The sequence below is a fragment of the Calliphora vicina genome, chromosome 1 (assembly GCF_958450345.1).
Source record: "Calliphora vicina chromosome 1, idCalVici1.1, whole genome shotgun sequence".
In the NCBI taxonomy this organism is placed as follows: Eukaryota; Metazoa; Arthropoda; class Insecta; order Diptera; family Calliphoridae; genus Calliphora; species Calliphora vicina.
In genome coordinates this window covers 56457452-56485431 of record NC_088780.1, presented here as the reverse complement: position 1 = coordinate 56485431, position 27980 = coordinate 56457452, and the positions used below count along the sequence as shown (strand labels likewise).

At 33.6% G+C, this 27980-nt stretch overlaps 2 protein-coding genes across 2 annotated transcripts; one reads left to right on the top strand and one right to left on the bottom strand.

The window, feature by feature from the left end:
* Nucleotides 1–7: 7 nt before the first annotated feature.
* On the bottom strand, nt 8–27492 carry LOC135962348 (peroxisomal N(1)-acetyl-spermine/spermidine oxidase). Its single transcript, XM_065514228.1, has 5 exons — nt 26784–27492; nt 6127–6532; nt 5258–6053; nt 439–559; nt 8–376 (listed from the first exon to the last, which is right to left on the bottom strand). The coding sequence occupies exons 1-5, from the start codon at nt 27027–27029 to the stop codon at nt 194–196; spliced, it is 1752 nt and encodes a 583-aa protein (XP_065370300.1). The 5' UTR covers nt 27030–27492; the 3' UTR covers nt 8–193.
* Nucleotides 13094–16117, top strand: LOC135949116 (uncharacterized). Its single transcript, XM_065498576.1, has 2 exons — nt 13094–15197; nt 15262–16117. The coding sequence occupies exon 1, from the start codon at nt 13360–13362 to the stop codon at nt 15055–15057; it is 1698 nt and encodes a 565-aa protein (XP_065354648.1). The 5' UTR covers nt 13094–13359; the 3' UTR covers nt 15058–15197; nt 15262–16117.
* Nucleotides 27493–27980: the final 488 nt, after the last annotated feature.

Genomic DNA, 27980 nt, shown 5'->3' with positions numbered 1-27980 from the left:
ATATGACCTTCATTTTAAGTAGAAATACGAGTGGTGTGTGATACATTGTTTAATTTTTTGTTTGGTAAACAAAAAAAATATTAGATCCACTATTAAAATTAGCCACTTTAGAAATGTTTAACAAAAATTAAAGTAAACTTATACATTTTTGTGCTAATTGGTTGTTTAAGAGTTTGTGTTTTTTTCCAAGTACTTAATCCAAAGCTATGCCTTGTATCCAAGCACTTAAATCACTACCATCTGATTCTAATATAATCTCATCTGGTTCATCGTCACCCAATAAATATTGGGCAGCAGTACGGCCACTTAAATAGGCACCATGTACGGTCGAATAAAAATTGGAATGGGTATGCTCGCCGGCAAATAAAATAGCGGGCTAAAGGAAGAGTAAAATAATTAATATTGTAGGAGTTAATGTTTTAATATTGAACAGTTTACCTTTAAGGCATGAGGACTAGCGTATAAAGGTTGGGCCATGTTTTCAATGTCTTCTTGTAAAGCACCTAAAGGTATTGAGGTATATGAACCCATTGTATAAGGCTGAGATTTCCAACTTGTGCTGAAAATGTAAAAAAATATTTAAAAAAAAAAATTATTACAAAATATAAATAAATTACAAAAATAAGTTATTGTAAGAATATTTTTTGAAAAGAAATTCAAATGATTTACTTTTCAGAATACTCGTCGAGAATCGTTTTCCGCTTAGAATAGATCCAGGCACACACATGCAATATTAATTTGCAGTTGTAGGAGTCTAAGAGAAACGAAAAATCAAATAATGTCAATAAACGAAAAATAATCGTACTCCTATTCATCATTAAACATTTGTTTTAGTGCAAAATTTAACAAAATCACAACATTTGGTTCTACACTTCGAACCGATCGATTCTCATCGGTAAAATAAAGCGATCGACAGCTGTATCAACCGAAAGTTTTTTCCCATGAAAGAACAACTGTTACAAGAGTTTTTTAATTAAAAATGTTCTCCTCTGTATATTTTGTGAGGGAGACTGACTGAATTCGTTTAATATGTAAGCGTACCAACTACAGCTCCTGTTCACGTAACTCTTGCTTAGAATGTTCCTGAAATCATTTTTTATTTACATATACATATTATTTCTTTGAAGAATAATCATCGCATAGGTTTCTCAATATAATACTTATCGTATCGTTTCTAAATATAATACTTATAGTATTGTTGTATATTTTTCTTTTTACTCGTTCAATAATTGTTCATTAAATATACTCAGCAGTTTTACAAGTAGTCCCACGTATCACTTACAGACAGTAATTTTCACTAATGTCTGATAACTTGGCTGGCTCCAATTTATATATTTTGGGAATTTGTAGTGCAAAGAAAAATAAATTGGTTACTTTATACATCCCATGTAATCTAGAGTGAATGCAATTGTCACTTAGGTGTCTCTACGTAATCTAGAGTGTAGTCACTTTTAACTTCTATTTTGTATTGCTCTTTAGAAAGTAGTTATTTTTGTAACCTATTTATGTTTCAACACCAGTAGAAGCCATGCATTTATTGTTCATATTATATTAATTTATATGTTTGTTAAAACCATTGTTAACTTACGATAAAATAACACGTACATGGAGCAGTGAGTAAGCAGCTAGACTTTCAAACACAAAAAAATAAACAATCAGCATGCGGGTTCGATTCCCACATAAGGCAATTTTTTTCTGGTTTTTAGCTGCATATTCTTGGCTGAATTTAAGTACATTTGTAAGCAAGACGCATGAATTTGTTTCAGTCAAATAATAAGTAGTTATCATTTAGTAAGTAGTTTTTGCTTGGTAAGAACTAGATACTTTACTCAACTATTTTTATCTGACAATTACTTACATATTACTGTCTCTTAAAAGTGACTGAACAATTTTTTTAAATATAGTTTAGAGACTGGTTATTTTATTTAGTTGGAGTATGGTTTGTTTACAAGAAACCGGTTAGTGAACTGTCTATTTATAACTAATATGTGAGTTCTCCTAGAATAATTCAAATACTAAGGACAGATTTATATAATGTCTCTTTGTAGCTGGTATCTGGTTGGGTTGAGTTTTGGTTATCCAAATTGTTTGATTTTTTCATTGTTCATTAAATTTTTTTAAATAATGTAAGTGATTAAATTTGTCTCTTCGTCGAGTCGTACATAAAGTCGTATTGTCTAAGGCCATCTTTAAAAACATCACTTGTATACATATTAAGAAAATGTTCTTTAATTTTTAACATCGCATTCCCCATCACTTTGAATATTATCTTATAATAACGACCTCTTATAATAACGACCAAATAAAGTGAATACATAATAGCGAGTCTTGAAGCCTACAATTTATGTTGTTAAATAAATTCTAAAATCTTTTAGTCTTTACTAATAACTAACTTTTTGAACTAACATATATCCATTAGGACGGGTCGAATTGTATGGACGATAAAAAAGTTAAAAATCGTTTAGCAAAAACTCAATCTACGGAAAATTCTAAGAAAGTTTCCTCAAGAAACCATAGGTCTAAAATGAAATCCTATCTTGCACATTTCGACTTTTATCCAATGATATTTCAGTATATATTTTAGACCTATGATTTCTTGGGGAAAATTTCTTAGAATTCTCCGTAGAATGCGTTTCTTCTATACGATTTTTTATGAAAAAAATCGACCCAGCCTAATAACCATATAAATATATAAATGTCTTTGTAAGTTTGCTTTTTTGTTGGTTTATTTGAGCATCACGCCTAAACGACTGAACCGATTTTATTGAAATTTGGAACATAGATAGATCCTTACTTGGAAGCGTCAATAGACTATCTCTTTTTTTAATACTTGGACCAGAAAGAGATTTAAAGGATGAACCCCGGTAAAATTGGTACCATTAATTCTTAAACAATCAAGAGTAAACGGCTGCACCGATTTGATTGAAATTTGGAACATAGATATTCCTTTACTTGTAAGCAATAATAGACTATATATTTTTAATTTCTCATCAGTGCAAGAAGTTAATAAAAAATGGGAAGGATCGGAACTCGGAGTGAGTCACCTCCCATACAAAGTAATTAGTTATTTCTAAATATCTTGAGATCTATAATTACGAGATTCTTCCAACTTTGTCCGAATAGCTCTCTTATCATTTTACATAGAATAGCTGAAAATGGGCTGGAATGGATTAGTGGGCTTGGAACTTCCGATGCAAAGTATTTTCGAATATATGCAGAACTATTATTGCGACAGCCTTCAAACTCTATACGAATCAATTTCTTATCAGTACATGAAGTTTATCCATAAATGGGACGGATGTGAACAAGGGGCGTGTAAATAGTTATTTTCAAATATATGGAATTTTGAGAATTATAATTACGAGATTCTTCAAACTGTATTCGAATGGCTTTCTTATCAGTTTACATAGTTTTACAGAAAATGTTCTGGATTAGATTACTGGCACATCCCATAACAAGTAAATAGTTAATTTCGAATATAAAGAGAACTATAATTGTAAAAATATTTAAACATAAGTGAGTCACCTACCAAAAAAGTAAATAGTTATTTCTAAACATCTTGAGAACTATAATTGCAAAATTCTTCAAACTTTGTATGAATTAATTTCTCATCATTGTACGAAGTTTAGCTAAACATGGCTGGGATAGGTTGGGATAGGAACGGTGGGTGTGGGACCTTCCATACAAAGGACTTAATCAATTTTGTATATCTGGATAACTAAAATTGCAAGACTCTTCAAATTTTGTCCGAAACATCTTTTTATAATTTTACTTAATTTTTTGTCTGAAAACTTAATAGTGGACATGGAACTTAACATACAAAATAATTAGATATTATCGAATAACTGTTGAACTGTATTACAGAAAGTCGTTAAACTTTTATGGATATATTTCGTTACGATAGTACGTAGTTGGGTGAAATGTGCTGAATTGTGTTAGTTATTTTCGAATATTTGGAGAACAATAATTGTTAAAGTCTCTAAGATTAGTACCACTTTACGAAGTTTAGCAAAAAATGGGCGAGATCGGAACAGAGTGTGTAGGACCCACATTACAAAGAAACCGAAGAAAATTGTAATTTCTTATATTTTTAGGATGTTTGGCTGAAATTGGGCGGGATCGGCATAGTAGGAATGATCTCTTACATATAAAGAAAATAGTTATAATTGAATATATGGAGAATTATAATAGTTAAAGTAATGCTTCAAATGAGTTATTTGTTACCATTGTAGATAAAATATATAAATATTCGAATATCAAGTGAATGTAATTGTAAGAGACTTTAAACTTTGTGTAAATTACGTTGATGCCAGTGTCATGTTATGCCAGAAATTAAGAAGGGACGTGCCCCCTCCAATACAAAGTAAATATTTATTATCGAATATCTGGAGAACTCTAATATTGCAATTCTCAATACTTTGCATGTGTTATTTTGGTAGCTTGACGTATGGAAAATTGATATCTAAACAACTGTTATAGCTAGAGTCTTCTAACTTTTTATAAATAGCTTTCATATCATTGTAAGGAGTCTGACTAAAAATAGGCGAAAGTCTTAAAAAAAGCTTCAAGATTTTTTAAAATCACAGGATATTTTTTATACCTTCAACGGCATAGTATGCAATTAATCACAAACAAGAAATTCCGGTATTAATTATATTAATTTATTTGCTTATAAAATCTTTTCACTCCGGGTCAAGCTAGTATCATTATAATTTCGTATTATAGATTTACTATTATTCGATTATTCTTCCTTATTTCTTCGTTATTCGGCAATTTTAGTTTTTAAATTCTTGGAATAATTCGAAAGAAACTGTGCGATTATTAGACCCAACATTATTCGATTGCATACCCTAGTAGAGTATTAGAGAAGATGTCTTTAGACTCTTAAAATGACTAGTTATGTAGCTAGTCAAGTAACCAGTTATGTAAATAGTAAGGTAAATGCATATATGTAAACGGTATTTGAATACAATTCGTTGGCTACTTTGGACCAGCTATCAGACAGTCTCTTCGTAATCTATGTAGGGTCAATTGTCCCCACGTTGGGTCATGCTGGATACTTCTTAAATCATTTTCCACATAGAATATTAGTAGCATTTTTATAATACTCCAATAGGATTTCATCTAGAATACTCTTCGCATTAATTTCTCATAGTAAAATATTTTTCTTTAAGATACTCATGACATCGTTTTCAATTTAGAATGTTTGTTGCATAGTTTGCTGTTTAAAATACAAGTCGTAAATATATCTACTTACCACACACATCTCTTTGGTTTCGGCACATACGGATCCTGCAGGAAACTCCTTAATATTTCCGTACACTTTTCAGCAACCACTTCCGAGGACAGAGTCTCCATATATTCAGCTTCACGGCCCGACACCCACCCCAATAGCAAAACGTCCGATATTTTGGCAAACGAATAGATTTTCTTGTACCAATTTTTACTTAAATATTCCGGTTTGCTTCGTTCTTCGTCGGAGGTATGCATTTCGTATTTGTCATCATCCCACAGCAGCATAACTTCCGAAATGTCAGCGCTCAAAAATGGACGCTCATATTCGAGATATATTTTGTCCACAGTTCCGAACATTAAATGTTCAATGGATTCCTGTTTGTAGTGCGGTAATTCGGGATCGAAGAGTGATTTATGACACTGTTTTAAAACGCCCAACGGTATGGTACATATCACATGTTCTGCATAAAATACACGACCATCTTCACATGTAACCCGTACAGGATAGTCGCCATTGCCATCTGATTCCACAGAGGCACCACGCGATGTTGCGGAAGCCGATGGTGTACCTTCTTTGCCAGCTGTTGTTGGAAATTCGGTTACAGTTTTCTCCGAATCATCCGAATCATTTTCATATTCAGATGATTCGTCCACGGTATCTAAACCGGTCATGGTCTTTTTTCGTTTCCAATGAATCTTCTTCACCGGACACTTTGTTATAATAGCCTCTTTGGGTATTTGCGCAGTGAGTGGTCTTAAAATAGAACTATAACCGGCTGGCAACACAATATTGCCACCTTGTAATTCCGTATAACTACCTGCAATTTAAAATGTTAGAGAATAAAAAATTAAAATATTCACATTTGCTTCCAATTCTAAGAGATCGCTCACCTAATTCTAAGAGATCTACTTCGTTCATATCGGTACAGCCCGTTATACAGGTCTCACGCTTTAGCAAACAATTGAAAATCAATTGTTTCAAACGTTTCTCTTTAGGATCGTCGATTGAACTTAAATAGATTTGTATTTCATAATTAATGTGTTCGCCTACACTGTTAATGTCGGGCGGTGGGCTGTACTGGCACAGGAAATATTCATCACATCGACGTAAAAAGCAAACATACGCCTCATAGATTTCCTGCAGTATATTGAAAGGAACTTGTAGGCCATCTTCTGTGGTGGCCACAACTTTATGCGCTTTAGGCACATTAACCACACTGACTAGACCATGTTGCACAGCAATTTCGAAAATGGGATTACCCAAAACGCCATGTATCCAATTAGCACCCAATTCAACCTGCAAGTAAAATTTTATTTCATTTAAATAAATAAACTTTAATATTTCTGAATTAATTTGCAAACAAACAAAAAAACGATTGGGGAGCCAGTAGTTATTGTATCAATCTAAGATGTTTGTAGACAATTTACAATTGAAATTATAATAAATTCATGAAATTAGACTAAGTACTCTTGATTCTCAAGTGTGTTTATAAACAATTAAAGATATTTATTGTCTGTGGTAATGTGTTTCAATTGTAAATAATGTTTTAAATTTTTGTTTCAAAGTAAATCAATTCAGACAAAAGCACTTGTTTAAAACACTAAATATTATTTTTAGTTGAAATAATTACTTTTATAAAACATTTAAATTTTCCGCGGAATGTATCAATGGAATAAAACAAAGCCTACAATAATTTGTCTTTGTTGTGGTTGGTAGAACAGGCCAAGCCTCTACATTTTATTGCTAAACACATTTATGAAATGATCAATCTTTCCCATGTATCCGCACATGTATTTTAAAAAATAAAACATTAGTTGAGGCATAAAAATTAATTTTCATTGCATCAAAATAAATAAATAAATCAACAGCAAAAATGTCATTAAATACAATTATTTAACAAACAACAAATTAAACAATGACTCTGATTACAGTGCATTACGAATTACAAAGCATTTTATAAGATTTAAACTTAAAAAAAACAACCATAATACAGTAAATGTTACTGAAACATTGAATGAGATTAATTAGGCAAGAAGGGAAATATTAAATGCATTGGGTTACATGTAACAGTTTTTCTTCTTTTTTATTTGGGTTCATTAAACTTTTCTTTATATCAAAAGTTTAAAATAAATGCAGTCTTTTATACAAAACAATTTTTTTAAGATACGAGTAAAAAACTGGCTACAATGATTTCATGTTGGAATTCTGATTTCACCCAACAAAAAAAATATTTATAACACTAAAACTAGCAAGCAACAAGTAATTAAATAAAGTTAGAATTAATCTACATTTAATTCTAGGTCAAAGTGTATGCACATTAGGGCTATAACTCTTTTAAATTTCCAGAAAATATGGGAATGGATTTAGAAAATTCGACTAGACCATTACAAATTATTATGAAAAAATGGTATTATTTAATCGCCGTTGTAAAAATGTTCTACCACAACACTCGTTGAAGTCTGGAATATATATTTTATTTTTTTTCCATTTTTTTATCATGCTTCGAATCCATATTTAAAATTTGTGGTAGAACGGTAATTATTTTAATAGAAAAATATGTGGTTTTTCCAAAATTATCCAAAATAACATAATATTGACCTATATAACAATAATTCACATAGGGTTCGAAAATTTTTTTAACCAAGTTATTTTTATTAGAAGTGCTCAGAAATATTCAAAACTTTATAATTTTCTTTGCCAAGGTCAGGTCATTAAGAGCTAGTTTTTAGCTGTTGTTGTTATAGCAGTTGACAGCCTTGGCCGAGTTAACTCGGGTCATTCCGGTGAGTAGAACCGGGTGTCGTGGGAATGTTTTTAGCTGCAAATATATACGGTTATACGTTGCTTAAACTTAAATTGTTTTTCATTAATAGATTAGTTGTTTTATATTCTATGCAACTTTGACGTGAAATTGTTACTATAGGTTCACGTCTCCCTATGCAGATCCACTAAGTAGGTATTGTGGAAATTCTAAGGGTTAGGGAATAAAAAATGGTTAAATCGGTAACCTTATATCTTCTAAACTAATACAGATACCAAAAACATTTAAAATGCATCTTTATCTACTTAAAACATTAACAGACAGGTCTCTGGTACTTTTTCGAAAGTAAAACTTTTTCGGGTAAAAAACAGGTAAAAACTATTGTACTTTTTTTTGCAACTACATAAGTTTTTTTTTTAAATCAACATGCATAGAAATAAATTTTAAATCGTACAAGTCAAAAAATGCCAATTTGGTACTTTTTGGAAACCTTAAGTGTAAAAATTTTATTTATTTTTGGTACTTTTTTTCATAAAATATGTTTTTCTATAAATTTACATTGTTATGAGCTACACTATGATACTAAAATTTATATCATCTCAATTTGGACAAAAAGTACCAAAAAGGGGGAAAAACTGGAAAAATACTTTTTGATAAAATTTTAAACATTGGCTTCTTCAGTCATACGAAAATTTACTAACAGCTTACTATTTGGACTCTGGTACAGGGGCCGGGGTATATTTGGTCGACTATGACATCAAGCGCTCATATAGACTCTGTAACGAGTGTAGCGTCTTCCAGACAGAGATCTTCGCGATCTGGAAAGCCACAGAGTTGATAAAGGCACACGTCAATAGAGGGGCTGAAGTGACAATATCGTAGATAGTCAGGCGGCACTAAAGGCTCTGGAGTGTCATCTAATACACTCCAACCTAGTAGAAGACTGTAGGAGAGCTCTAGAGGAGCTATTGGTACACTACTCAGTAAGATTGTGTTGGGTACCAGGGCACTGTGATAGACAGGGAAATGAGGTAGCAGATGAACTGGCTAGACATGGTTCTGATCGGGATCATGATACTAGGGAACGGAATGTTAAACCACCCATTTGTTACTACTATAGGTTAATTTACGAAAAATTCCGTGACTATACAAATCAATCCTTGGGCAGTAGGTCAGATTGCAAAGTGTCCAGGGCCTTATGGCCAAAACTGGGATACTGATAGAGTTGAATAGGTATAATCTCAGGATTCTAGTAGGAGTGATAACCGGCCATTGCTCAATTGGGGCCTTTAAAGGTAAATGGGATAATGGCACACAAGACTTCTGTAGAGTGTGTGGGGATGCAGAGGAGCTAGAGACAGTAGAGCACATTATGTGCAACTGCCCTAGGTTACAGGGTCACAGACTTAGATGGCTAGGAAATAGATTTCTGGACGAACTTGGTAGTGTTGCTGGCTGCAAACTAAGCAACATACTAGGTTTCATTAAGGGAATAGGGTGGCTGTTTAAGGGACGTTCTACAGAGAATCCAAATCTGTGAGAAGATCTATCTTTCTTTCTTTCTCTTTTCAATAGGCGGTACTTTGGTCTCTTCTATTACTCTACGGCTATCCTCTTTGTCTACCTATTTGAAGGGAATCACAATGGACCTCAGTCTCCGAGTGGAAGTGCACATAGTGCACACCCCTTCTTAACCTAACCTGATTATTTGGAAGTAGAGTGCGAAGGGTTAGATTGACCGATGTTATTATTGTTAATAGTAAAAAAAAAAGTTTCAGACAACTTCTTCTTTGAGTCCAAAAATAATCGATTTTAAAATTAAAAAATATGTGGAATTTTGGTCCGAAAACCGCAATTATTGTTTCTGTTTTAGAAAAATAGATTCCTAAAGTACTTATAATAAAATAAATATAAATATTATTGCGGGATTCGGATCTCGGGATTCGTAAAATGTGATTTCAGTAAAAATCAAGTCCAAATTCTGCTCTTTTCAATATATTCAGTTTAAACTAATTGAATAAGAAAAACAGAAAAATACAAGTCAGGGTGATATATTCTGTTATTCCGATTATTTATACCCTTTACCTTAATAGTACAATACATAGAATAAGAGCATAGAATGGAAGGAGAGATAAATATAAATGAAAAAATTACTCTCTTTTCACACATACAAAATACATGAAATTCATGAGAAAGGAATTAGGATTTTTAAAACAGACTTAGGTTTTTGACTCTCAGTTACCTATCTTGTTGTCATCTATGGTACAATATCTCTTAAAAAAGTAATGTTTTTTTGTAACCTCGATATTTTTTTTGGTGAAAATCGGCTTTCGAATTTTTGTACATGCACTGTCGATCATACGTTAAATTAAAGCATAAAGAACCGTTATCTAGATATTTATTTATATTGGAATGTATGTATTCTCAAGATTTTTCAGATTTTCATCAAATAATTGGATTAAAAAATATTTCACCTGAAATTGCCGTTCCAAAAAGATCTTTAACTTCAAATTGGCTGTATTTTCTAAAAATTTCTGAAATATTTCTAAATTTTAACTATGCAAAGAGAAATTATCTAATTTTTGTAAAATATTCAGAAATCACAATGCAATTATTTTGGTCTAAGACATTAATATTTTTACTTCAACTACAATGATTCGAATACAGAGCTCGAATTAATTCAGTTTAAGCTTAATTCGGAATTAAAAAAAAAATTTTCAACAATAGAATTCATTCATTGTTGAATTTATTCATATATTATAATAAAATATGGCATAATGCGGCTCTAAGTTTGTACAATAAAAGAAACAATTCTAGGGTTCAATTTTAGACACTTTCGAAATAAGATGAGCTTTAACTGATAAATCCTAAGATCATTAAATATTCAGCGCAGTATATCATTTACGTATTTTCTACTTCAGTTGCATATACATTTTTTACTAGTAAGAGCAACATATAGTACTTTTGAATACGTTGTTTTCGTTTTTGTGTTTGTGTGTTTATTTATTACGTTATCTACTTAATTATTCGCAATGATCATATATTAAGTATGTGATGACTTCAATTCAGTGTCAGCGTATAAAAACAAGGTAAGTCAACAATTGTGAAGAAAGAACTAATGATCGTCCCACTAACTAGAGGTAAAAAAGGAGAATAAAAATGCAGAGTTTACGAAGAATGTTTTAATTTTCTAAAACAAGTACATGTAAACTTAGTTATTTAAAAAAATATTTAATTGCAAAATGTATTAAATAGTTTCAAACTTCTGTTGTAAACAACGACCGACCTGTCATTAGCTATTTCTTTTGTTAAGTTTCTGTTATATTTTTGCTATGCTTCAACTATTTTGCTGGCGTATGCGGTGCGGCGCGTATTCATTATTTTTTACATTTAATGCAAAATGTAGGTTGGTGTTTGTAGGGTTCTGTGTTTATATTTTTTTATTATTCAGATAGATAATCATATTTTATTTTCGTTTTTGTGTGATTTTTGCAATGTTTATATTATTTTAGTTTTTAGATAATAGTTGCTGTATACCAATAATAAATATAGAGTAATTGATAAGGGAGTGTTATTTTAAATTAATTAACAGTATTATTACTAAATAAAATTTAAAAATTACATGTTTTTAGATATTACAACAATACAATATTTCGTTATATATGTATATCCAACTCACAATCTCTAGGCTTATTGCTGCTATTACAAATACAATGCCCATGGTTGTCTGAGGTAATACCAGTAATAATAAATGAAGTGCGTATCTTAATCTTATCATAGACTACCCTTTAAAACTGAACTGACAAAATATATAGTAAATTTAAATTGTTTAATTTTTGCATTGCATTATGAGTTATCAATACGGTTTCTCTAATTAATTAAATAATTTGCAGCTGGAATCTTATAGGGTTTTACTTCCATACTACTTGGAGATACTTTTGTTAATAAAATTACTTTTCAGACCATTTGTTCCAGTTGTAATACTACCTGTATTTAAAATTAAATTATAACTAAACATCTGATGTCGGCAAATTTAATGTCAGTCTTTTATGGTAAGAACAAGCGTGCTATATTAAAAACATGTTTTAAAAAATATAAAAACGAAACTAACATGGACAACATACATAAAAAGAGTAATAAACAAACAATAAAAAAAATGTATCTTCAGTGAAATTAAACAGAATTTGGTTTTTGAACAAAACTGTATTTCTAATTCAAAAGAAAAATAAATAATCCGACGTTAACAAATTTGTTAATATATCTTTAAACTAGATAAAAACAACGAACTATTTAAAAATATATATTCATATTCATACAAAATTCATAAAAGTATATTTTCGCACATCTTTTTAAAAAAGTATCTTATTTAAATTAATATTTTTATTTAAAGTTTACAAATAAAGATTTCTAAATATACATTTTTGCTTACTAATCAGTTTGAAATAACAATTATTTTTGAAATACCCTATCATATTTCCAAATAATATGGAGAGTCAACAATTTCATGCTCAGCTATTTTTATAAATAAAGTATTAATTTGCATTATTTGATTATAATTTTTAGCATTCCTACTATACAAGCTTTTAATTACTAAAGAAATTATCACAATTTTGTTGTTGATAATTTAATAAAACAAATTTTATAAAATATAAGTAATAATGTATGCATATTAAAAATCGTGGGCATTTTTTGTTTTTATTTTCTAATTGCATGTTCGAAATACAATTTAGCCAACTGCTCATTATTTATACAATTTTATAATCATTAGTTTGTTTTTGTTTTTTATACACCCCATATTTTTTTGCAGACTATGAGTGTGTGATGTTTTATTGATACAAATCAATTTCGTATATATTATACACTCCAATTTTGTTGATAATTTTCTGTTTTATAAAAATCTTTGAGCTTCTTGTTGTTTTTTTTTTTTGTTTTTTTGGTTCATTACCTTGTTCTTGTAATTTAAAATGTTCAACACCTTTTTTCACGTTTTCAAAATAGTTAGGATTGTCCCTTTCCCATGAAATGAATTTGAAAAAATTGGCTATACAATTTGCTAATTATTAAGAGCATTAAATCCTCTACGATGGGTAGTCATCTTGACGCGATGTAGAGGCTTAAGTGCGATGATTCGCGTTGGCCATGCTGGAGGGGACAGTTTAACTTGAGTTGGCTGTCTCTGGCAGGGTCTCCCATTCCAGAAGGGCACGCGTTGAGCATGATACTAAGAACTACCCTCCCTTTGTCTGATAGCGTCTGTTCTCCTCTGGGGCGGCTATCAGATGTTATTTCCATCGAACCATTTTCCCCTCATTGAGAGGGGTGGTTAAGGTGGATAGTCCGGCTGGTCCGTAAGGACTCTTTAATGTCCGTCCGAAATCCACCAGCGTCTGTTTCCCATATTGGGCGGCTGGTGGTCTGCGTCTGTTTCTCCAATGGGGCGGCAGTTATCTCAACACCTGGCAGCAGGTATAAAATGCAAGTAATTGTCCATCAGGACTCAATGGAAGAGGATAAGTCATGCCCCATGTACCCGGTCGGGGGCTTCATAATCTCCGGGGACCCTACTCCCACAGCGATGGTTTCGGGCTGTGGTGAGTCGAATGCTACTGCAACTCAGGCTAGTCAGGTGATCACACCGGGCCAGACTAGTCTGCATGCTACTGGTGTCGCAAGAGGTCAATCTGGCATACCCAGATTGGCTGATTGTAAAAAATCCAAGGCAATAGGTGGTAGTGACCTAAGCGGCGAGGTACCTCTGGACTTCTCTCCAAGTACCTCCAAAGCCGCGAAAGCCCAAGTCGTCAAGGCGGCTAAATCCCCTGTTTCGGGTGCCTCTAAGGGGGAAGCGACTAAGTCGCCCCTCACGGATGCTTCCCATATGCCAATTGTGCGCTCAGGTCTTGTGAAGGAATCCTCCTGTCCTGAAGACGCATCACCCCTGGCCAATCCCGGCTCTGAAACTAACCCCAGGCATAAAAACCCTGCTAGAAGGGCTGCTACCACCAGGCGTTCCGCTTACCGCTTTGTTGAGGCACTTGGCTCGAAAAAAGTCGAGGACCTCACTAAGGAGCAACAAGCTTCGCTTTCCTGGGCGAAAGCCTATATTGCTGGTCTCAAGACCGCTCCTCCTTCTGCTGAATTACCAGCGGGGCCTAAACGGCAACGTTCAGAGGAGGATACAGCGACCAAGAGCCAGCAACCGGGACCTAAACGTCCCAAAGCGGCACAAAGGTCGTTAGCTAAATCCTTTAGCGAGATTGTCAAAGACAGTCTTGTTAGGGCGGTTATCGACCGGAGTGCGAATGACGGATCCATATCTCAATTGAATTGGGATATGGTGAAGCAAAAACTGGTAGGGGTGTTTTGGAAAGTTCTCAAAGAGAACCCAGGCACTCCTCCACAATGCGATGACGCTGGTTGGTACCAGGGTCACGTAAAACTTATGTCTTGTGTAGATGAACGCTCAGCGTTGCTACTAAAGACTGCCGTCGCATCACTGGGTGAGGTTTGGCCGGGGTCTAGGCTTGAGGTGGTATCTGTGAGTGAGATACCCCGAAAGCCTAGATCCATAGCTAAAATACCAGCTGAACCATCTAGCCCGGAGGAGATCTTGGAGATCCTTCAGTGCTGTAACCCACAGCTTCCAACTCAAGACTGGAAAGTTGTTAAGGTTACGGACGCTGAGGGCTCTTCAAGGAAAGCGATCGTTGTCCTGAATAAGGACTCTTTGGGGCCGCTAAGGAAGGCACAAGGGAAGGTCTACTATGGATTTGGTACGATCATCCTGCGTGTCTACCGTAGCGACAACAAAGGCGATACATCCTCAGGTGATGTAAAGCCCATGCTCTCGGAAGAGGGCATGGATTGCAATGACGCCACTGATCCAGCCGACACTGAAGATACCAACTCAGTCTCCGAACTAGTTGGTACATTCTTTGAACGGATGGATGAGGTGGTGGACGAGGACGCCCTCCTGAATTCTGACCAGGAGGACGCCGACGTCACTATTGTAAAAATGGAGCATGGTGAGGGTGACCCAGATAAACCTTCACCACTCTAAAGCAGCATCAGCTGCACTGCTCCTCCGAATTGCTCAGAACGGGGAGGAGCTAGTCATGGTCCAGGAACCTTGGGTCCATCAGGACCGTATCTGTGGACTATGTTTGAAGGGCTATAAGCTCTACTTCGCTAAAGGCGCAGGTAAAATTAGATCCTGTATATTGGCTAAAAGCTCTTTGAAAATCTTCATTCTGTCTGATTACAGTAATGAAGATACAGTAGCAGTCTCATGGGAAACTAATGAAGGCTGTTTGTTATGGCTGATATCCAGCTACATGGCGCATGACCACGGGGAGCATCCACCAAACGATGATATCCGTAGTGCTGTGAAAAAGGCGAATGAGTCCAGGATACCATTGGTTATCTGTGCTGACGCTAACTCGCACCACATTGTATGGGGTAGCAGCGACACCAACACAAGAGGTGAGAGTCTTTTCAGTTTCATACTTAATAGTAGTTTGGAAGTAGTTAATAGAGGTTCAGAACCTACCTTCATTGTTTCAAACAGAAGTGAGGTACTAGACTTAACACTTGTGAGTGCTGAGCACCACAGTATGATTAACAATTGGGCTGTCTCCGACGACTGCTCTTTTTCTGATCATCTATATATTGATTTCAATATCAGTGTAACTTATAGGAATGATAATACCATTCTAAATAGGAGGAAGACCAATTGGGAGTTGCAGAGTGATGTACTCTCCCGGTCTCTACCAAACCCGCCCACTATTGAAAATAGGGACGATATTGAGGTAGCAGTTGAGGCACTTACAGAAGCGTTCCAATCAGCTACTAATTTGGCCTGTAAGCCGAATATCTGCAGGGGTAGGAATAAGCCACCCTGGTGGAACCCTGAGATTGCACACGCAAGAAGGGCGTGTCGTAAATTGTTCAACGAGGCAAAGAGGCTGGGTAACTGGCCGGAATATAAGTCCTCAGTGAACCACTTTAAGAACCTTACGAGGAATGCGAAAAGGAAAGCCTGGAGGGACTTCTGTAGCGGCGTGGAAGGATCCTCTGAGACTAACCGATTACGTAAAATTCTATCAACTTCACCGGTTGTACCAAGCTATATCCAGAAACCCTGTGGTAGATGGACTCTGAATAGTAAGGAAACACTTGAGGTCCTATTAGATACTCATTTTCCAGGTTGCCTTCCAGTCGATGATGAGACTATGAATGGGGCTGCCGATTCTGTTGCTCCGGGTGATAACTCTGTTCCGATAAACAGGGATAGAATCCAATGGGCAATCAAAAGCTTCGACCCGTTTAAATCTCCTGGGCCGGATGGCATTATTCCTGCTGATCTTCAAAAGAACGAAGAAATAGTTGTACCATGGCTCATTAGCATATACACAGCGTGTATTAGATGGACCTATATCCCCACATGGTGGACGAGATGCAGAGTAGTCTTCATTCCTAAAGGTGGTAAGGCGACTCACACTAAACCAAAGGATTATAGGCCAATTAGCCTTGCATCCTTCCTGCTGAAAACCCTAGAAAGGGTGATTGACGTATATCTGAGAATGACCATTCCGTCGGAACTCATCTCTAAATCCCAACATGCCTACACCAAAGGCAGATCTGTGGAAACAGCTCTACATTCGCTAGTTGGCTCCATTGAGGAGTCGCTAATACATAAGGAGTATTCACTTGTTGCCTTTCTCGATATTGAAGGAGCTTTTAATAATGTCAGGCCCGATGCCATCCTATCTGCGATGGATGAACTGGGAATTGATCTATGTGTTCGCCGACTAGTCGAAAAGATACTCGGTTATAGAGTCATTTGTGCTACTTTAGGTGGTGTAAGTGTTTTAAAAGTGGCCAATCGTGGAACCCCGCAGGGGGGTGTTTTATCACCACTTCTGTGGAATTTGGCTATGAATTCCCTGTTGATCAGGATGGACAACAGAAGGATCAAGACAGTCGCATATGCTGACGATGTTGCAGTTTTTATATCTGGTAAATTTCTGGATACAATATCCAGTTGTATGGAATCAGCATTAAGTACACTGAGTGAGTGGAGTATTTCATGTGGACTTAGTGTGAACCCACAAAAAACGGAACTGGTTCTCTTCACTAGGAGGTATAAGATCGATGACTTCAGACCACCTAGACTGAATGGAATCAGTCTTGAGATTAGAGATAATGCGAAGTATCTTGGCATCATTCTAGATAAAAGATTGTCCTGGAATTTGAATATTCAAAACAGGATTAACAAGGCTTATGTAGCCATCTACTCCTGTAAGAAGGCAATTGGTACAAACTGGGGTATTATGCCGAAGGGTATCAGTTGGATCTTCAAAGCAGTTGTTAAACCCATCTTGTTCTATGGAGTGTTGGTGTGGTGGCACGCCTTGGATAATGCTACTCACCGTAAGGCTGTGGAACGAGTTCTCAGGACTATTGCGATACTGATTACAGGCGCTATAAGGACTACCCCCTCTAAGGCACTTTTTACTATCCTGAACTGGTTACCAGTTGATTTGATGGTGATACAAATGGCTCTCAACTCTGCTGTGAGACTAAATGCTGGATGTTCGTGGTATGGTAAAGATCATGGGCACTCTAAGATACTGAACTACTATGGGTACTTACATAGTAATGTCGATTACTGCATCGCAAAACCATTTTTCGATATGCATTTCCATATTAAGATCCCGAATAGGGATTCATGGCAGCGCGGACTCTTACCCCCTGATGATGTCATAAGGGTATTCACTGATGGCTCAAAGAGGGGCAATAGGGTCGGTGGTGGTTTCTTTATTGAGAACTATGGGATTAAATCCTATTTCAGGCTACCTAACTTCTGTACGGCTCTTCAAGCGGAAATTACGGCCATTAAACGTGCATCCAACTGGCTGAGGTTTTATCAAATATCTGGTGATATATGTATATTTACCGATAGCAAGGCTGCCGTTAAAGGAATAGCGGGTGTCTTTACGACATCTAGGTTAACCGAGGAATGCCGGGTATCCCTTAATGAGATAGCGAGACATTCTAGGATAACGCTTATATGGGTCCCTGGCCACGATGGTAATCAGGGTAATTGTATAGCTGACGAACTGGCCAAAATGGGGGCGATGATGGATGATGATGAGATCGACCCCTTTTCTGGTATTTCCCTTGCTATATGCAAGATGGCTGTTCAGCGGACACTATATGAATCTGCACAAAGCAGGTGGACCAATGAGTCTTCCTGTGTTACAACGAGGTCTACTTGGCCCGTATATGATGCCAGCAGGACGAATCTACTTATGGAATTTCGTCGCGAGCAAATAAGGCTAATTGTCTCCTTCATTACAGGACACTGTATAATTGGGACACATGCTAGGAGATTGGGCCTACGGTATAATGACTACTGTAGGAGCTGCCATAATGAAGAAGAGGATGAGACGGTGTCACACCTATTCTGTCAATGCCCGGCTCTGATAAATCTGAGGGAACGTATCTTCGGAACACCATTCCTATCATGCTTAGATGAGCTATCAAGGATAAGTCTTAGACGAATCTACTCTTTCATCAGAGAATCTGGTTGGTTTAGCCTGGAAACAACGGACGTATAATTAATACCAAGATGTTTACCCCTTGGGTATCACAATGGGATCAGTTTTGAATGGACCCAAGTGAGCTGCTTGAAGAGTGGCTACCCATGGAACCTAACCTAACCTAAGAGCATTAAATAGATACAATGTTTTTTTTTTTTAATGGCAGCTAAAATTAGCAAACAAATTTAAAAGATTTGCCTTAATTATATCAAAGGCAGAGAATGTTGTTATTTTTAGCTGTCGTATTAACCCAACAGCTGTTTAAAAAATACATATTTCTTTGATCTTTAGTTCAGAATAGTAATATTTAAAGATTATGAAGGCAACTCTCCAGAAAGTTTAACCTTCAAACAGATAATCTTTTTTAAATTTGATATTATTTAATGAAAACAAAATCTATGAAAACTACCAATATTCATAGCATGACTGAAAAGTATTAGAATTTCATACTAATTTTGAAATTTACAACCATTTTGTTCTACAAAATTAATTCTCTAAAATTTAATTCACTATTATAATTTCACTTTGTGCAACGAAAAGCAAACGTTTTGCATACTGCCTGTTTCTCTAAATGAGAACGAACATTTTCTTTCGTATTTTATATTGAAAATAACAAAAAAAATTAAAATTTATTTGTTGTTTTCAACGTTCGTTTGCATTTAGAGAAACAGGCAGATAATTCTATATTAAAAATTTTGTGAGTCTTCTTAATACAAAATGACATTTGTAAATTGTATTAAAAGTAAAGCAACAGCATTTATATTTAGTGTAAACAAAAAAAAAATGCTGTAAACTATAAAAAACGAACATACGATCATATAAATACAACAACTTGTTTTGTATTCAAAACATTTTAAATGCAATTATGTTTACGGAAATAATTAACGCATTTTAAATATTTTATTGCGTATAAAATAATAAAAGTAAATACTAAAGTGTAAAAAACGCATATACAAATTTTAAAAACGATTTAAACTAAATTGAATGAATGAAAACAATTGTCACCTCATTGGAAAAATGCCCAACTCTGTTACACCAAGACTACGCTATGACTAAATGCTTACAGCAGTCGTATAAACGAGTGAATCTAGATCTCAGGAGATATTTATTTATTTGGCTTTAGGGAATTGCAAACAAAAAAGTACACATACAAACATACATATTGTACATACTATACACTTGGCCGCATAAGTTTGCGTACAAGAACGAAAATTAAAAGTATACTCTAATTTTGGATATAAAAATAAACGTTACTCTTTTGAAATTTTTTATATAAAACTCTTAAATATTTAAGAACACAACAGCATTGTAAAATTCATATTTAAGAATCAACAAAACTTATAAGAATCCAATGCATAAAAAAATTCAATTATGCATGTAGGCAAAAGTTTGCGTACATAAAAAAAAAATATTACTGATTTTTATAAATTAAACTGTATTTTAATGATTATTTGGATAACCCCGACGACCAAGAACATTATGAAGGCGTTTTGTCATTGATGAAACCAGTTTTTTCGGTGTATTTCGAACTAATATTTCTCCATTCCTCAGTTAATACTGTTTGAAGCATTTCCTTTAATTTTATTACATGGTTTAATATTTTTCACTCCAGCAAATCCCATTAATGTTCTATGGGATTTAGGTCTGGTGACTGCGGAGGAGTTTTCAATTGTTTTTGTTTTATTAAACAACTACCAAAGCCTTGTGTTGTGTGTAGTATGCTTTGGGTCGTTGTCTTGCAGGAATATATAATCATCTTCAATGCCCAATTTGCTCACACTTTAGGTAAGATTTTTCATTAGAATGTCTAAATAGACCTTATGATCCATTGTCGATGGAATAAATTCTAAATTTCCCACGCCTTCACATGTGATGTACCCCTGTACCATCACTGCACCACCACCATGCTTAACTGTTGGTTTTAAATTTTTGGGCCTAAACACTGTACAAGGGTTTCTCCAAACAAACTGACAGTCTTTTATGCCAAAGATACAGTACTTGCATTCATCTGTGAACAGAACATTTTTCCAGAACTCTGGAGGCATATTTATGTGTTCTTTAGTGAAAGCAATTCGTGTGTGTCTATTAACTATAACACTGGCGGCTTTTTCCTTGCTACATGGCTTCTATAGTTGGCTTTTTCAGAATTCTGAGCACAGTGTCTTTGGACACATGTTTATTAAATTGTTAATTTAAGTTTTCAGCCATTTTCTATACAGTAAATCTGGGGTTTTCCTTCACAGATTGCATTATAACCCTCTTTTTCGCGTTCAGTTAATTTTGGTGGACGACCAGAACGAGGCTTTGAGACAAAAATTCCAGTCTTTTTAAAATTGTTTATCACTCTCTGAATGGAGGAGTGAGTACGTTCAACTACTTGGTCGAATTCGCGCAAAGTTTTCCCTTGTTTCCGTAAATATATAACTATTTTACGTTGAGCTATATAAATTAATTTTCTGTTTGCCATTTCTTGAAATTATTCCAATTTGAAACAAAAAATTTTCAAAAATCACTTTTATGATGAGTTTGAAACAAAAACTGCAGTATTGTAGTATCACACAATAACAAAAACAGTTACAAATTACATTTAATTTTTATGTACGCATACTTTTGCATACACGAAAAGTTAGCATACCATTGTTTTTAAGCTGTCAATTATTACCAAACTTTGCAAATGCAAAAGGAAAATACATATCGTAATTTTCAAATGTTTATCTATATATAAAAACCAATTTCAAATGATTACCGTTGTTACTTACGACTAAAATAGCCTGTTAAAATATATATAAAGTAGTTTGTACGCAAACTTATGCGGCCAAGTGTATGTCTAATTAAAGATTTGTATCTCCATTTTTCATTTAACAATCAACATTAATTTTACAAAATTTTCATTCGAATTACACTGGTTAAATAATGTTGTATCATTGAATATAGCCTTAATTTGTATGTCAAATTAATAGAAAATTCACGTTACCGTTTTTTACATTTACGAACTTTCGCAAAGTTAAAAAAATAAGTTTTCTAAAACGACTGCGCAGATTAAATAAAAGTTTGAGCCTTAGGTTAGGTTAGGTTCCATGGGTAGCCACTCTTCAAGCAGCTCACTTGGGTCCATTCAAAACTGATCCCATTGTGATACCCAGGGGGTAAACATCTTGGTATTAATTATACGTCCGTTGTTTCCAGGCTAAACCAACCAGATTCTCTGATGAAAGAGTAGATTCGTCTAAGACTTATCCTTGATAGCTCATCTAAGCATGATAGGAATGGTGTTCCGAAGATACGTTCCCAAGTTTGAGCCTTACTTAAAGGAAATTTTATTGCAGAATTTCGGCTTTTTTAGTTTATTCAATAAGCTAAAAACGGAGTTACGCGAATATATGTTGTGCAACCTCCTCCATTTTCGAAATAACGGTATATCTCGAAAACAAGAGCTAACCTAAAAAAACGGTTAGCACCACTGGATTGAGCGTACTCGAATTAGTTTAACCCGCCGGGTGCCCCGCTTGACAGAAAAAAGTGTCCATTTCGTGCATAGTGTTTTTGAGCAGCCTGAGCCGCTTCTAAGTAACATTTCCGGCACCACTCTCATTTCCAAGTACATACTTCCTTCAAAATATCCGAAAATAAAACTTTCAAATGGCGGTCTTCGATACTACGAGGCAACAAATATCGTAAACAACGTCGGGTTCATGCCCACTTTTAAAGTTCAAGGCCAAATGTACCACATAATTGGATCATTGTTCCCCGCTTCCCAATGATCATGCGAAGTTCCATCAAATTTATTTCACTGGAAATGAAGCTACAGAAGCCGAACGCTATCGACGAATGTGTGCGTGTACATTTGCTGCAAGAAACATTCTCAAATGGAAAAATGTAAATATTCAAGCCATTGTCGACAAGGTATTCCCAAGTCTTACAACCAACTACAAAAATTCGAATTGATTGTGGGAACGTGTAATGTTGGCACCAACAAATTATGACAATAAGCTCAATGAGCAAATTCAATTGAAACTGCCTGACGAAACAATGAAATACAAATGGATTGACACAGTAATGAACGAAGAACAGAATTTTTGAATTCATTGGTACTAGCCGGAATGCCACCACATGTATTAACATTGAATGTTGGATCACCGATAATTCTTCTCCGCAACTTAAACGCGCCAAAATTACGCAACGGAACAAGATTGACCATCAACAAATGTTCACCAAATTTAATTGAGGCAACAATCATCGGTGGAAGATTCAAATGATTTACAACGACTTACCATTTGAATTCAAGCGGCTCCAGTTCCCGTTTTGTCTTGCCTTTCCTATAACCATTAACAAAGCACATGGCCAATCGTTGGGGATTGATGGCTTACATTTAGAAAATTCATGTTTTTCACACGCACTTGTTCAACAATACTGTATTAACTCAAAATTTTTAAAAATTCACTTTTTGCAAGAAATCAACTAACAACATCAATATCTATCTACTGTAAAAATTTCAACGTATTCCAATTACTCTTTCATCTCGAAAACCACATTTGAGACCATTTTCGTGATAATTAGTGACTACCTTGTATCAACAAAAAGGTATTATTTTGAGTTAGTACAAAAATTTAAATAGAAATACATTGTATATTTTCATAAAAAAATTTATTATTTTGAATTGAGCCTTTATTCAAGTTAAAAATAATCAAATTGTTTTACACAGAAAAAAGTTTCAACATAAATATTATGATTTGATTTCATTGATTTCAATTCATAACATTTATAAATAATTTCTTAAATATTAAGATTTTGTTAATAGTCAAATTAAATCTAGAAGGCTTGAAAAATATAATTTCAATTTCATTTATATTTTTATGTTGTTGAAAAATGTTTGAAATTTTCCTTGGAAAATTTTTTATTTATTTTTATGATTTTCAGCTACAAAATGAGCAAATATGCGCGAAATTGATTAAATCTTTTAAAGGGGATGATATGCTTAATGTTTATTTATATTTTATTATGTTTAATGATACATATTTTTAATTTTCAGATATTGTTGATTCATCTTAAAATATTGGCCAATATATGGCTATTATGCAAATAGTTTTGAATTAATTCATTAGATAATGCAATTATAATGCAATTTATTATAAAATATTATTAAATTTATGCAAAAAAAGCAAAAATTTCCGTCATGAACAATTTTATAATATTTATGAACATGTTCTTAATCTCAATGAAAAAAGTTTGGGAAAAAAAAGTCAAGTTCGATTAATAATATTTATTACAAAATTCATTCCAATTATGAATTTTTTTTTTCTGTGTATTTAAATTTGGTTGTATTTTGAGTTGATACTGTTTTGTTGATAAAATAATACAAAAAAATATCGAGAAGTTTCAGAAAAATGGTATTAACTCAAAAAATAGATTTATTTTGCAATAATTTAAAGAAAAACAATGTAAATATATTTTCAAATGGAATTTGCTTAATATGATGTATTTGGATTTTCAAATTCTTTTAAAATGTAATCACAAACAGTTTTTGGCCTCTACTGAACATTTTAAAATTTTGAGTTAATACAGTATTGTTGAACGAGTGCGATATCTTTACACCAAATAATAAACAAGAAACATTGCATATCCCCTGACTTTAAGATGAATTCATAAATATAATATCCTATTTGTCTTAAATGCATTCGTTTCTTTTTTTAAGGTCATAAAATGGCACAGTACTTATAGATATCTGCTACAAGCTTGTCAAATGGCCACCTCATCCGCCGTCTTCTGGCTACAGATAATAAGTGTTTCGAGTGCGAAGTCAGGTCGAGGGTGTCCGTGCTTTAATTTTGTCCGACACTGTATATTAATATCGATATGCAATATCGCAGACCGATTTAGATTTTGTACTATATGGACTCCTAGGTTTAGGGTGTTAACCACTGATCGCTTGTCTACCTTTCTTCACCATCATTGGTTATGGAAGGTATAAAATAGTAAATTTTATGTGCTTAAACAATGATTGCCAAACATTTTTGCTAAAGGTCATACATATGAAGCAGACACATGTGTCATAAACCTTCCTAAAATTACAAAAACAATTCAATCAAGTTTAAGGTTTTTACACAGTTTCCAAAAAATATGAAATGTGGTATGGAACTTTTTATATTTCACTACAACGAAGTAATCGAGAAAAACAATAAGTATTTCCGAATTCTATGGTCTTCAATAAAACTGAATAGTTATAATGTATTTTCATGGGTTAAAATAAAGGTTTAAGTACATATATTTGTGTTTTTTTGTGAAGCTTAGAATACTATTAGAATCTATGAAATTGTGACAAATATGGATTATCTTTGTAATAAAGGACAGAAATTCCCATAAATTCCCATTCCAATTACAAATTTAAAACCTATGTAAAATTCTCATGATATAATGATTAATATTATATATAATGATATTTAAAACTGAAAACCACCAAAGAGCACCGAAAAAAACTAATTTTTACCTTGGGTATTCCCCTTTAGTCTATATTCGGTAAAAACATCTATTTAAATTCGAAAATTTGATCTATATCATGAACTCCACCAGAAAATCAACTAATTTTTACCTTGGGTATTCCCATTTAGGCTATATTCGGTAAAAACACCTATTTAAAGTAATTTTAATTCTTTTACATTTCGAAAAATATCGCGACTTTATTCACGACATAAATATTTTTTTAAATCAAGAAAATTTACTTTTAACTTTTAATGTTCGTTTTTTATAATAAAATATTTACATTAACAGATAGATTTTTAAATCTTGTTTTGGAACAAATCAAGATCCGCGTAACAGTTTATATTTTCATAATTTGTTTTCTGTTAATATTCACATTTTCTGTATTGCCGGCCTTCGGCCGGGTGAAGGGACTTTTAACTCTGGGGTGTATCGAACACCGGCTTTGCTAAAACCACTTTTTCTGTATATCAAAATTTTCTGAAGTACTGTCATAAAAATTCAAAAAGTAATTTTTGGTCCAAAATAATAATAAACAGTTCCATATTATATATCATATTAAATGTATTTTGAAGCACTATTCAATGATAGCCATTATGATCAGATTATATTCCAAATACATGAGAAATTTACTATTATATATATTGACTTTAAATGCATATAACTATTAAACTAATAGAGAGCAGACAAAAATTTTAACATTTTTGTGCTTATAAGTATGAGAGCTATAAACACCAAAAAAATTATTCAAATGCAAGCTGTTTCGATGATCTTGATTTATGCCCTTGTTTTTAAGAACTAAATAAGTTATTACTCTTGTACACATACAAGAGGGACCATTACGATACAAAATTGAGAATGCTACCATGAAATCAGAAGTTCATTGATTTATCACGAGCCTATTAAATGAAGTCCGAAATGTGTTTACGGAGAAGCAATGTACATTTGGACATTATTCTCATCGAAAATGGTGTACATTTAAATATTGGCAAGAAACTGAAAACAGAAACGAATATTTGCCGAAAAATCAACCTACAACAAGGACGTTGATAAAAAAAAGTGCGAATAAATAGCGAACAAAAATGTTTGTTTAACAAAGCACACGCAATGAAAATTGCAACAGAATTTAATCTACGAATCATATATGAGGGGAACACATTAAAGGAGATAGAAGAGGAGCAACAGTCGATAAAACATTTCATTTTAATTTAAATTCAACAACGTATACGGAAGACACAAATCAGCCAGACGGAGAAGGCGAAACGCATCACAATTGTTCTAAATAAAGATAAAAAGGAAATGATATGACCCTTTTATGCTTTTAAAAATAGCCATAGAAAGAGCTGCCCAAAAATCACACTCTTATATTGTAATTGGGAATGCAGAAAAAAAGGCGAACAATTAAATTTAAAGGGAAATACGAAAAAGAAATATATGTACATATACACAATTAGACTACATATTAAAGAAACTAGAATTTGCAAAAAACTAAAAATATTTCAAGATTTAGTTTTGTAAGGAGAAAAAGATTCCATAACACAAAATTATCTACCGATACACAAATGCATTATTTGTTGTTCATTATGGCATCATCCTTTTTTTCAGATAGTCGCTTCTTCGTTTTGTTTTTGATGATGAATAACAAAAATAAAACAAAGTCAGTGTCTTACATAAGATATGTTTAGTTGGCCTTATCGGATTAACTTACTTTCTGTTGTCCCAATGGTATTGAGACAATTCTACCACCAATGCGACCACGTCCCTCCAATATACAAAAACTGTCACAGCCATTTTGCATCAAATGATTGGCAGCCGATAATCCAGACATACCAGCTCCAATTATTATCACTTTAAAATGTGTTGGCTGTGAGGTGCCACTGGCTGCAGCGGCCATGGCGGCAGCATGTTCATCAGTGGGTGATGGAGCTGGAGTATGTGGGGTAGTTTCACCCATTGTGGCTAGATTTGTTCACAAATATTAACACGTTTCACCTCAATTTTTCCTTAATACATTTAATTCCTTTGATTTATTTAATTATAATCGAAAAGAAATTATTGTTTCTTTTTTGTGTGCAAGAAAATTTTTCACGCACTCACTATACACACAAACACTCGATTTTAGTTTTTCTTTAATAATTTCACTTTGTGGTTGTTTCCCGTATGGATTTTTCTTTTTTGGTTCGTTTTTCTTCTTCTCTCGTCGTGTGTACTCCGTTTTGATAGACACTGAATGTCAAAATATTTGTAGCGACTAGTGTCTGGCGTGTTTCTTGATTTCTGTTGTTGGTCTTGTGGTGGAGCAGACTGCGCAATCGTTTGTGGAATTCTCTTTTGTTGGTAAATTTTTCTTAATGTTTGTTTTGATTCATTTAACGTTCAATTACTGCTCCCCACCCATGTTTTAAAAATGCTTCTTCTTGTTTGTTATCACGTAACATTAACCGGCAATTTGCTTTTTCTCACAAATGGATTTAACGTTTAAATTGGTTGAAAAAGAACGCAATACAATATTTTTTAATTTTATAACGCAATTAATATATCTTCGAAGGTTTAATTAATACCAAATAAAATTAACACACAAATTTGGGTCTAAAAATTCGTCAGCAAAGAAAATACAAAAATCAATCTGTCAAAATTTGGCATTTTGTTTTGCTCTCCGTTTCATGAGTAAACAATAATCATTCACAATAAATTACAGTGACTTGCATGCAATTGTAACGAATTGAAAAAAATGCAGACAAACAGATACTAATATATAATTTGTGTACATTTTTTTTATATTAAGTTTAAGTTTGTCAAATGTTTATATTTATTTGTCACACACTCTTTGACTTAAAAATTGTTTTGATTATGTTCAACTCTTGCCGTATATTTTTACATAATTAATTTTTAGTTACCGAATACA